At 41.7% G+C, this 13,410-nt stretch overlaps 1 protein-coding gene across 1 annotated transcript in view; it reads left to right on the top strand.

Annotated features, from left to right (window-relative positions):
- Positions 1 to 13,410, top strand: part of Lyst (lysosomal trafficking regulator) — a 156,711-nt gene that overhangs the window by 135,126 nt on the left and 8,175 nt on the right. Inside the window, exons 45-47 of the mRNA XM_036187144.1 lie at positions 3,140 to 3,370; positions 9,298 to 9,487; positions 12,211 to 12,347. Coding sequence (XP_036043037.1) covers positions 3,140 to 3,370; positions 9,298 to 9,487; positions 12,211 to 12,347 — 558 coding nt within the window. The remainder of the gene's footprint in view (positions 1 to 3,139; positions 3,371 to 9,297; positions 9,488 to 12,210; positions 12,348 to 13,410) is intronic.

The following is a 13,410-nucleotide window of genomic DNA, read 5'->3' as shown; positions in this document are numbered from 1 at the left end:
TTACCTCTTTAAAAGTGTCGCAGTTAGCCGGGTGGTGGTGGCGCATGCCTATAATCCCAGCACTCCGGAGGCAGAGGCAGGTGGATCTCTGTGAGTTTGAGGCCAGCCTGGTCTCCAAAGCGAGTTCCAGGAAAGGCACAAAGCTACACAGAGAAACCCTGTCTCTTAAAACAAAAACAAACAAAAAAAGTGTCTCAGGTGCTATAGTTAGAGATTCTCCAAGACCACCCTCATATTCATTGATTTACTAAGTAAATATGTGGGCTCTGTTTGTAGCTCTGATTCATGACAGTGAAGGATGTAAAGCATAACTTGCCAAAGGAAACAAGCAGTGAACAAAGTCTGGGTGGAGCAAGGCACACACACCTGATCCCCCACTAAACGACAGAGCATGCTCACTTTCTCCAGGGAAGCTGTCTAGAGATTCAGAGTGTCTCTTTGGGAATGGTCTCTTAGAAACCATCTGTCTGATGTGTGCTGAAATTCCAGACCCAGAAGGAATCCCAGTGTTGAGCATGGACCACATTGTTTGTATAGTGTAGGCAGAGTGAGCTATACTTGTCACTTAGGAAATGGTGGGAAGACCTATGAAATCCCAGCTCCCAGACACCAGCCAAGGAGGCAGCAGAGCTTTCCAAAGAGAGTAGCTAGCTTGCTGTGTTAGCTCTCTTCTGCATACTACTCTGAGTGGCTGTTATGGTTTTTGAAAGGCATCATTTTTCTTGATGACAGAAACAGTACATTCGCCTTATTAGAGAATATGTAAAACGTAACTATCAAAAACAGGAAATATGAGAAGTAAGTTTTGCTTTCAGCATCTAGAAATGCTAAAAGCTTTTTATAGTTATCTCTAATAGAAGGTATTTTGGAGAGGGGAGCATGTTTTTAAAAAAGGAAAGCATTATCGTTTATCAAAACCACCTTCAAGGCTTTTTTCTATACCTGCTTATTATTCCAGTAGTTCAATATTAATCCTGTTTTTAAATCTTTTTCTCCCTGAATAATAAAGTATTAAATATACTTAAGTCATGAGGTGTCGTTCTCTATGATTGTAATGGCCACTACTATCCATATTTAAGACAGCTTCTAATTCCCTACAAGTAGAAGTGTTGATTTCCACATATACTACTTTATGTTCTGTGTAGACCTAGGAAACACTTACTATGCTAGGCTCTCCAGGTACAGAGGTAACAGGAAGAAGGTGGGTCGGCTGGACTGACTGCATGTGTTAGGAAAAGTTCCAGTGATGTGGGTGAAAGGTCATGTATGGCTGAAGGAGTGGGGGTGAAATGGCAGAACACAAGAGAAAGGCATTCCTGACTCTTCCAGCTACTGCTCAGTGCAGACCAGCAAGCAGATCAGCTCTTATCCACTGCAGGACACATGGCTGCCCGGGTTTCCACTTGGCAAGGTGAATTGATTTACTGTGGGCTTGCTCTGCATGGTGTCTGTGTAGATGATACAAATCTGAATGTGTTTGTAACAAATACAGCTAAGTGTACACCCCAAACCCTTACAAAGTATTCTGCATCTGAACTTGTTTATACCAGAAATCCTTGCCCAAAGGGTGGTCCAAGGTGAAGTTCTCTTTGGAGTCCATTGTTTCTGTAATTATGTTGGCCCTCCAAGGCACCCTTAGAAGGGAGAATAAAGCACTTCTACAGTGGCTCTAAAAGAAGACCTTTATGAAGAGAGCACTTTTTTTTAAAGGAAAGCATTATCATTCGGTTCACAAATAAAGAGTCTTACCAAAAACAGTAGAAAATAGAGGAGGAAAAATATTTCTTCCTTCTGTCCATCTGAGGTTCCTTGGTGGGGACTCCACAACAAAACAGAGATTAACAAGAGAAAAACATGAAGGCGTACCTAGTTCAAACTTCTTTACACCAGAGCCTTCCTAAGGAAGGGACGCCCTCCACAGGTGCTTGGACCTGAGGTTTTATTCCAGAGCTGATGGAAGGACAACACTATGGAGTGTGCAACAACATAAAAGCAGGTGAATGGCAAATGGTGAGGCCTTTTGGCTCATGTCCCCTGCTGTGCTTTCATCATTCTTTGGATGTGAGGCTGCGCCTTTCCTCCATGGAGGGACGTGTGGAGCTTCTGCCCTGCTGCGGGAGATGATCAGAAGCCCTTTCTAGGTCTTATGAGCAGCTTCAGGGAAAGAGCAGAGTCCTGCCTCCCATTCTGTCTTCAGCTCAAATGCTGCACATGTCCAGGCACTGTGTTCTGAGGTAGTGTGTTCTGAGAGCCATCAAGGATAAACTAAAGGCAAAAGTCTGGATATAATTTCTGAGCTGCATTCGTATTTGATCCTGAAATGCAACATTTAGAGCAATTATGAGTTTAAACATTGACTTCAGTATACCCTCTTCTGTGTACATTATTTTACACCATCTTTTCAGTAATTCTTATTTAAATGTACCTAGAAACTGAAACATACAAGGTACTTCATCTAACTGGAATGTTTTTCACTAAGTCTTTGAGACCAGTATTCTAAAAAGTTGAGTAACCATGAAGGTTATTTCACTTCTGAAGTGCCATGGAAATCTTATTGTGACATTTGTAAGAATGTAAGAATGTTATATACATGTGTGAAGATTGCTGTGATTGACTAGATGCTAAAACCTGGACTGTCCACAGGGATGCATGGCAATAATGACCTGTAGCTTTAGAAAAAAGAAGTTCACGGGGTACACAGGACAGACGCTCAGAGGCTCAATGCAAGAGAGAACATGCCATTTCAGTGACTCACCCTGGAACCTTCCTTGGTGCTTTTTCATAGTCACTGCTGTTTCCATTATGAACTCACTTACCTACATTGCAGTATAATTTCACTGTTGCCTTTTCCCATGCATTACTTTGGACATGCAGTTTCTTCAGTAATTTACTTGATATTTTCTTTTACACTCTCGGGCCTTAAATTTGAGATGTTTTAGAAACACACCTAATTAATACCACTTAGACACTGTAAGACCAGTACAGATAAGTTAACTTGATCAGAAACATTTTTAAATCATTTACACTCAAAATAGAGTACTGATACCTAAAAAATGAAACAAGTGCTTTTCTTATCAGCATTTTAACTAACTCTGACATCACACTGCTGATGCCATGTTCTTTGACTTTTTCTCTGCAGACATACTTCGGAATGGATGTCTCTGCAGTTGAAGATCCAGTGCAGAGACGAGCTTTAGAAACCATGATAAAAACCTATGGGCAGACCCCTCGTCAGCTGTTCCACACAGCCCATGCCAGCCGACCTGGAGCCAAGCTCAACATTGAAGGAGAGCTTCCAGCAGCTGTTGGCTTGTTAGTACAGTTTGCTTTCAGAGAGACCCGAGAACCAATCAAGGAAATCACTTATCCGGTACGTTATTCAGCAAAATTCAGCAGAACTTGATTGGACTCCTGCCATGCCCTCACTTAGCTATAGAGGTGCAGAAATGAATAGTGTGGTCCTAGCCTACAGATAAGCACCAGCCAGTGCAAGACAGGGGCAGCTAGAGCAATGACCTGTGTGTACAGTGACTGCTGCATCAGTGACATGGAGAGAGTGCTTGGCAAGCCCAGGGAAAAGAAGCATTTTGGGGCAGACAGAAACTGTTCTCAGGGAGCACAGAAGGGTTATTGCTAGGGAAAGCCTCACCAAGCAGACTTCTAAATAGGATTGTGCAAATAAAAGGAGCCAGCTGGTACCTGTGTAAATGGCACAGCTGGGCCTGATCACCATCTTCAACCAAAAGCACGAACCAGAGGTACCTCCCTGGATAGTAGTAACAGGAAATACTGTCTCTAAAAATAGAGAGTATGCATAATTTTTCTTTGCAATGGAAAGCTGAAGCAAGCAGGCCTTAAAAGGGAAAACAACTTTAGCCTTCATTTAAGTTCTTCATATAAAAGTAGCATAAGGTACTAGAACTTAAATTGTAGAATGCTACAAAGTGTTTGTAGAAGGGAGCCACTGAAAACACAGAGGGAAAGGAAGAGACTTTAAACATAAATCAAGCAATCTGCCTCAACTACACGAATTTGTGGTCCACTGTCAGTGAAGAATTTGCACAGTCTTTGTTTTTGGTAAGGATGTTGCTTAAATATCTTAGAACTATAGATGTAAATTTTGCATGCTCATAGCTCACATCTGTGAGTTTTGTATGTTAAATACAAACAGAACCCATTCAATTACTAGAGTCAACCTAAAGACATTAAGAATGATGTTCTACTATAACCAAATCACCAATGTTGAATTTTGTGATGGAAACTGGATTTTTATTTTGTGGTTTTTTTTAAAGGCTCATGAGTCATATTAGCCATTACTAGAGTTGCTATTTTTAACTATAATACTTTAACATAATGTAACAGTATATTCCGGAAATTTAATAAACTCCACTTAATTTATTGTGATACTGTTAATTAATAGGTAAGGTGTTGTTGGTTTTAGGGGTTTGGTTGGATGATTTTAGCCTTTTGAAACAGGGTCTCACTGTGTGTCCTAGACCAGCTTAGAGCAGGAGATCCTGCAGAGTGCTGGATTCTAGGCCTGAACTGTGCTTGGTGCTAATTAGCTATTTAAGGCTGATGTATGTAAAAGCATTAGGCAGTCTATCTACTGGCAGTGGAGCATGATGCCAGCCTGCCTCATTCCCACTGTAGGACTCTCACACTAACTGTTTCCTCCGCCTGGCCCGTCCCCACATCCATCCCATGTGGATCTCTCATTTTGATAAAGCCTCTGTTCAGATCTCCCCTCCTTTGAGAGTCTTCCCTGACCCCGCCCCCACATCCCCCTAGGTCTAAGCCAGAGGCTTAGTTCTCAGTTGTCTTCTCTCTGTTTTGCTTTCTGAACACTTTCAGTCCTAACATACATATAAGTGCCTGTTTAGTCTGTCTGTCCGTCCCCACCTGAATGCAGCACCATGGGGAAGGATGTCTGACTTGCTCCTCACTGTGTCTGCAGATCCTAGGGCAGTGCTTGGCACACAGTGGGCATTCACCATTTTACTAAATGAATGACTTCTGAGGCAGGTTCTCTAGAGTTCGGCTTGCTTTTACTTCTGTGTCATGTGCAGTGGCATTTATGTCACAGCCTGTTTTTGCTTGAACCACAGTGGGACCTCCCACACAGTGCTGTGCCATGGCCTTCAGCTGGCAGTTCCACAAGCTCTGACACACAGCAGCAATGCTGTGCTGAAAAGGGTCCTCCACACAGCCCCGCTGCACGTGTGTGAACTTCAGCTCATTGTGGGAGTTAGTTAGTCAGAGCTGTTTGAGCAGCACTTAGGGAAGGCACTCTTTCCGTATGCCACACCATGTAGAACAGTATTAGACAATGGCTAGTGTGTGTATGTAACTCAAAACTGGTTAGCTGTGTATATAACTCAAGAAAGCTTAAACTCTGCAGTTCATATGAGAGAAAGTTTCAGGCAAGGAATTATGAATGGTCAGTTGTAACCAGAGTCTAACACCACTTTTGAGTGACTTCAGTATAGACAGGCTGAATAAGGGCTTTAGAGAGAAAACTTGTATTGGTGAAATTATTAAGGCCACTCCACGTAGTTAAAAGGGAGGTTGATTTTGTGGGGTAATTTACAAATGAAGGGATAGGTTGTAGGGTCTGGCAAAGGTATGGCTCAGTCCGGCGGTGTTCTCTGGAGAACTCTGCTCGGTCTACCTCCTGCGTCCAGGGTCCCAGAACCAAGAGAGACCTCTCCTCTTGATCCTGGGTCTTCAGCTTCCTCCCTCAGCCCTGCCTTGTGGGCGTGACCATTACCAAAGCCTCAGTGGGGGTTGGAACTTCCAGGCCAATGCTGGGATGGCTATCCACTACATCTCCCCCTTTTGTCTAAATAAGAAGGTTCTAACCTAATACAAGACTATACACAAAGAGATGGTTATCAAATATTGTCCAGGAGTAATGAGGGATAATGACTTAGATAAGTTGGAATTACAATAAGTGCAAACAATATCAAGCAAAAAACACATAGTAAAATCCAGGGAAGTCTAGAGCATGGCTAGGTGGCATGTTACAAAGATCATTCCAAAAGGTTTCCTATCCTAAAGAACCTGAGTCTAATACTTAATATATTCTATCTAAGATATTATATATGTATATATACTAAGTTGTAACTATAACTGCTAGTCTTCAACCTCATCAAAGACCTGAGAAGGAATATAATAATACCTGAGAAATGGGAGAAGGACGCAAGCAACTTTCGGGAGTCTTGCAAGAGTAGACAGAGACAGCTAGCAGCCTGGACAGTCACCCAATGTTTTTCAGCATCATTGGTGCATTCAAATTGGCTACAGGCCTAGAGTATCTGACAGACCATTTTCAGAAGCAGGAATTCTGAAAGACCATCTTACCCTGTCTTGGCAAAGTACAGTGGTTGCTTTCTTTGTGTCCCGCTTGTCCAGAAAGGACAGCATTTGTACTGTCAGCAGTTGAGGCAAGGGCAGTTCTTTGCCCAATAGGCCATTTTGTGCCAAGAAAACAAACTTCCAAATGGAAATGTCTTAGAAGCCCAACATTCTCTCGGGATCAAATTGGTGCTGCCAGGAGCAATTGTGTCTCGTGTCAACAGAATTCTAAGTTATTTAAATGCCATATTCTCTAGGTCCATGAAGTGTTTGAAGATTACCTGTCCATATGACCTATGTATTTATAAATCTGGATAACCTAACTAACATAATTATAGAGATGACAAGCATAGGTGACAATAAATCTATAAGTCTTATCTACCTAAACAACTTAAGGACTAAGGCTTCATGTAAACAAGGCAAACAGTCTGTAAGCAAATGTACAGTAAAAGGACAATGACTTTAAATTGTGATAATATACAAAATATCTTTAATAGAGGTAGGAATGTATAGTGCAATATGCAATATGATAATAATCCTAAATATATATCAGTATACAGAATATCTTAAACAGAAGTAGAACATACATACAGTATGACATATAAATTTACATTTGTATCAATATACAAATATTTCAAATAAGAGCAAAAATATGTGTACATTATAACAAACATAGTTCTGTATTTGTATCAATATACAAATTATCTTAAATAGGAATATAAAAAGTTTATATTTGTATCAACATATAAGAATTCATAACAGTGCAAATTACAGTGCAAATTATCTAAGGCTGCTATTTTACCAAATTTGTTTACTAATGTGTATGATAGTCTACCATAATATCTTATACCTATCCATTCCATTTCTTCTTTTCCCTTTTTTTTTTTTTTTTGAGACATATTTTCTTTCCTCAAGGAGAGTACTGAGTTTAACAGTTTCTTCCACTCCCAACCCTAGAACCATCATCCATAACCCTGAGAAATATGAAACCTTAGGGAGAAGGGGCATTGTTTTCTTATAATTGCTTCCTGTTGTTTAGGGGGTGATGGTATCTCTGTTGGGTATTGTGAGAAAGCTCAGATAGTTAAATCTCAGTTATACTAACTGTAGATTCTGCAGCAACTCTCAGAGTAATGGGTAAGATTGTCTGAAATTCTGGTAAGAAGTGTAGTATGATGATGATTACCATGGCATCATTCTGGATTGGGTAGAGTTGTTGTTGGGGCCCTTTTTTTTTTTTTTTTTTAGTTAAAGGGGAGGTTTATTTTGTGGGGTAACTTACAAATGAAAGGATAGGTTGTAGGGTCTGGCAAAGGTATGGCACAGTCCAGCAGTGTTCTCTGGAGAACTCTGCTCTGTCTACCTCCAGCGTCCAGGTCTTCAGCTTCCTCCCTCAGCCCCGCCTTGTGGGCGTGACCATTACCAAAGCCTCAGTGGGGGTTGGAACTTCCAGGCCAAGGCTGGGATGGCTACCCACTACAAACTTGTTCTCAAAATACCATGTTAGCCTCTCTCTTCCCAGGCACACTCCTGCCACTCAGCCTTCCCAAAGGTGCCTACTCTAAGACTCCTCCATGCCACCTACACAGCGTATTACTCTGTCCTGTGAGTGGTCTAAGTAAGAAGAAATAAAGCGCTGACTGCCTTGCCTTTTAAACAGTTGTATGTTATTGGTGAAATTATTAAGGCCACTCCACGTAGTTAAAAGGGAGGTTTATTTTGTGGGGTAACTTACAAATGAAGGGGTAGGTTGCAGGGTCTGGCAAAGGTATAGGGTAGTCCCGCGGTGTTCTCTGGAGAACTCTGCTCGGTCCACCTCCAGCGTCCGGCGTCCTGGAACCAAGAGAGCCACCTCTTCCGCTCCCTCCTCTGCCCCGCCTTGTGGGCGTGATCATTACTGAAGCCTCAATGGAGGTTGGAACTTCCAGGCCAATGCTGGGATGGCTATCCACTACAGTATGTAGGTCAACAATGCCTGTTTCTTCATTCAGATAGAAAAATGAGATAAAGTACATGGAAAAAATTATTTGATATTTTTATGGAAATGACTGGAATTTGTTGAGTATATTGTTTTTATTAGATTTGTGTAGCATTTACTATGAAATTTTGAAAGTAGAAAATAAACTTTTAAATGTCTAAAACAGAGATAATCCATTAATAAGAAGAGATTAGTAGAATTTAACAGTCAAAAAAAGAGTGAAGTCATTAAAAAAACTCTGAATCTGTTTTCTCCCCTTGCTGGATTTCCTTCTTGATGGTTGTTTTTGTGTGGACAGAGGGAGGTTTTGGTTCTTGTTCATGGCAGGTGTGTGGCCATCCTTGCTACAGTCTTCTCTCACCTCTGTGTTCATGGCCTGCTGCTGCTCAAGCCCATCTCTTTGCTTGTTCTTGTTGGACAACACTGTCTTCTCCAGGATTTATGAGCACTCTGGAGCACTGGGTGCTCTAGCCTTCTCAGTATACTCCATTAGTCAAGTCTGAGCATCCACTGAGAAACTGCGGTGGTCTAGATGTACATGAAGCAGGGGTCTCCTGATTCCCAAACTTGTGGCTGAGTGAGCTCTTCTATGCTCATCTCTTCATTTCTATCTCATGTACAAGTGGCTTGTCAGCCTTCAAAATCAAACCACTGATACCCCAACTCAGGAATTTTAGCTCGCCTAAAAAGAAATGTGTCTAGTAAAACTTGGTTTTCTTGGTTGAATTTCAAAATTGTTTGGATTAGTAGCAGGCATTTCCATTCAAGCTAGGTCAGAACCACAGGACAAAAATCAAATAAACACTTTTTTTATGGTAAACTTGGGGAAATAAAATATATAACACAATTCTTGCCTCAGAGAGTTTATAATCTAATTTTTCTGTTTAGAATGTATATTATAGTTAATCATCTGTCACCGTTCATTTAGAAACTGTCACAATCTTGACTTTCCTCGGTTGCAGAGCCCTCTGTCGTGGATAAAAGGCTTGAAGTGGGGGGAATATGTGGGCTCCCCCAGTGCGCCAGCACCTGTGGTCTGCTTCAGCCAGCCCCATGGAGAAAGACTTGGTTCACTCCAAGCACTGCCCACCAGAGCCATCTGTGCCTTATCCCGAAACTTCTGTCTTCTGATGACCTACAGCAAGGAGCAAGGTAAGTGAGCCATAGTGAGGATCAGCCTGGGCATCCCTGAGGAGATTTAACTGTCCCCGGCTCACCTGTGCTGCTGCCCTGTTTGACTTCTAACATTGCACAGTCTTTGATGAAAAGCTCTGCTCAGTATTGTTACTTTTACAAGACAGGGTTTCTCTGTGTAGCCCTGGCTGTCCTGGAACTCACTCTGTAGACTAAGCTGGTCTTGAACTCAGAGATCCTCTAGTCTCCACCTCCCAATTGCTGGGATTAAAGACATGTGCTGCCATGCTGGGTTGAATTGTGTTTACTTAATGCAGGCTAGGCATTAAAATGTAGTACATTTTTTTTTTAAAAAATGAGGATTAAAATGCTGTGCTACTTAAAATGAAAGGAGATTGAGGTAGTTGAGAACAAATGTCTATGCTCACAGGATGAAAACATTGTCAGTCTGATAGAATATGCATATTCAAACTCTCAATTCCTAAGATAGACAGATGTATTTAACAGATAGATCCAGTGCCTCAGAAGATGCAACTGTTGGATTATACATACTAATGGGAGTGATAAGTACAAACAGATGCCCTGAAAAGCAGCTCTTCTGGTTCCCACCTCCAGCTCAGTAGCATTGAAATGTGGAACAGGACTATGTGGTGTGGGTCATTTCATAATTCAAAATGTCACCCAGACACTGGAGAACTGAGGGCCTCCCTCTGTCCTTCCTGCTAACATTCTCTAGTACAGAGGCTCTCCTGCTTGTCCTAAGCATGAACATACATGGCTGGGGATACTCATGTTCATGTGAAGTTGCTGAACACTAGCCTATGCTCTGTGGACCTCCTTTAAGCCTCCTTTGTTAGCACCCTTATCACTCAGCATTAGGGGATTTAAACGTGTCCCATGTAATTCTCAACCTAATGTATATCTGTCACTAAATCCTGGGCCCATATTGTGCCTCAAGAGCTGTGTTCATTCTGTAACTTCTGTAGAGTGGGCTTGGGATTTGTCAGTCTAGGTGTGTGCATGGAAATACTTACACTGTAGCCTCTGGAAGCACAGTTCCTTTGTTTGTATTCAAGCTCCACTATTTACTACCTATGTGGTCATAGGAAAGTTATCTGAAGCCTTCCTGGTCCTGACTTTTGATCTATAAAAATGGGAATACCAAATGCCTTCCCTCCCAGGGTGAATTATTGTGAAGACTCAAAATGCTGTAAGAGGGGTTAGGGATTTATTTAGCTCAGTGGTAGGACCAGGATTCGATCCTCAGCTCAAAAAAAAAAAAAAAAAAAAATTCTGTAAGAGAATAGTTAGCATGGAGCCTGGATCATTATAAGTACTAATCTTATGAGGCTCTATTAGACTTTAACCCTCCTGAACCAGGGATTGTGAGGGTTCACTGCTTTTACCTAAACCGTACTAGTGCACAGAAGCATTGCAGAGGGCGTTGACTGACGGCTCACTACTCCTTGCAGATGGGTGTTAAGAGTCCTGGTTGCAGCTGGACATGTTGAGTGCTGTTATCTGAAATACTATGGTTCGGTGTGGTTATCTATCTTAAAAGAAAACTGCACAAGGTCGCCTAATGATCTTAAGACCACTGTTGGCCACTTTCTTGGGAAATGTGCGAAGGCCTTACTATCAAGTGCACTCTCTCTGCCCCATTCATAGCATGTCATGAACCTCTAAGGCTTGAGTCCAGACCTACATGTGTCCAAATTACAGTTTTCTCACAAACTCTTGCTCAAAATCCACTCTTTATTTATTTTAAATAAAGTTTCTTTCTCTAGCTCTGAGTTAAGTAAATCCCAGTCAGAACACCCCCAGTGAAAAAGAAGATAACCTCACGTAGGTCCTATCAGCTGATACACTGAGGGTTCTCAACTTGTGGCACATGGCCCCTCCCAGCGGTTCATATGTAGAGGAGCTTGTATTTCATGAGCATATCTCAGTTCTTTTGTTGTGAAACTGGTGCCTGCATTTGGCTGTTAGGGAAAAAAGTCTATGAATTGTATTTTCAATGTGCTTCTAATTCATTTAAGAACTGTTTGTTTGTTCATCCATGTGCTGTGTGTCCTGCCAGGTTCTGGAATGAATAAAGCACATTGTCTCTCCTGAAAACTCTTGGTGTTAGTTTAAGCATTGCATGTTCAAGGGTGTTCATACCTCTTCCTGCTGTGTTTACTGTAACGGCAGTAAACAGCCGAGAGAAAGAACACAGAATGTCCAAGTCTTTGTGCCAAAAGGGCATAATGCTGTGCTATTAAAAACAGAACAGACCAAAACCCTCTTGAGTGGTAATCTGCCAGGCTAGATTCTACAGCTGACCAGCCTGAATCCCTTGCTTAGGGAGGGTATGGCTTCTCCCCAGTAGAGTTCACTTTCCTCTGTTCCAGGTTGTTCATGCTGACTACTCAGCACTAGATATCTAGAAAGTCATGGTAACAAGTATTTAGTTCATGTTCATTTTTAAAGAAAAAGAGTCTCTGAGCATGAACAGAGTAAGCTTTATTAGTGTTGTCTTTATAAAAATTTATCTGAGAAGATAATTCCACCCTGAGGATTTTATTACTGTTATTAAAGGACTAAGACCAAGATTACTCTATCTTGGGGAGATAAGGATGATACTGCCTGAAAGGAGTAGATATTCTGCTATATAAATATCAGCCTTTAACTTGCCAATGTCTGAGCTTTTACGTGATACTATAGTGACAGCCAGACACTTGATTTCCCCTTCTCTTGAGGTGTGAGAAGCATGAACAATACAGACATTCAGTGGTCCGCTATCCTGAGCTGGGGATATGCTGACAACATCTTACGACTAAAAAGTAAGCAGAGTGAGCCACCAATCAACTTCATCCAGAGTTCACAGCAGCACCAGGTAAGCATGGGTGTAAGGACTGCATGCTGGGAAGCTTGGGAAGGAATGAAGGAGCCCAGCTGCCACTGGCTTTACTTAATGCCAGCCCAAAAGCTGCTGTTTGCAGTGTTTCTAGATGTCCTGGTCCCTACTCATCTGATTAGGTTCCACAGTTTGGTTTTTGCCTATTTCTTCATTGAAAGAGTTGCCATGAACACTTCTGTGTAACAACCTGGGGCCCAGTGTTTAAACAAAATGAGCGACTTTCATGGATCCATTTGGCTTTGCAGCTAGGTCATTTCCTGTAACCATAGTGCCATCTTTGTTACCTTGTTTTCCTAGATAGCCCAGGTACTCAGCATCTGATGAAGCAAGAGGACACTGGGCCCATCTTCTAGAGCTGTGCTGGGCTCCCAGCTTTGATAGTCATTGACTGCATAATCTTGGGCAGATAACATGGCCTTTCCAAACTAGAGTGTCTTTCTTCTTCTTTAAAACTCGGCTAACCCAGTTTGCATTGCTACCTCAGAAAGCTGCCATAAATGTGCTGCTGGTATTTATAAAAATGGTCTGATATGCATGTCCTACAGACACATGGTACTGCCACAGCCATCACAGGCTCTGAATTGAACACACAGCCACTTTCTGTCTCTGTCTATCTTTCAATGGGACGTTCTCTGACCATTATCTGATTTCCCTTCTCTTGACTGTGAAACACCTACTAACAGTCCATGTGTGCTGAAATGTTCCCATCCCTGGAAGTGGTTGGCAGCAAAAGCAAAAATGTCTGTGCCAGTTTTATAAGCTGAAAAGAAAGCCACCACCATTTGTTAGTGGACTTATCCAGAGCCAGCAGAACTGAGGATAAAGGGACAGTAAAAAACAACCTTTATTAGAAATGTTAATGAGATTTTTTTTGTTTTGAATGATATTGGAGCATTTTATATGGATAGAAATATGTATCCAACACAAACAAGTGATGATGAATCATAACAAAGCTGGCAGTATAATTAAATTGCAAATGAGTCTGCAAAATCAGTGAAAACACAAAAACATATTGCAGAATAAGTATGTCCCTTGCTGC

Source organism: Onychomys torridus, chromosome 5 (assembly GCF_903995425.1).
Source record: "Onychomys torridus chromosome 5, mOncTor1.1, whole genome shotgun sequence".
Lineage (NCBI taxonomy): Eukaryota > Metazoa > Chordata > Mammalia > Rodentia > Cricetidae > Onychomys > Onychomys torridus.
Note: the sequence above shows the minus strand (reverse complement) of the source record. Positions and strands in the feature narration are given on the sequence as shown.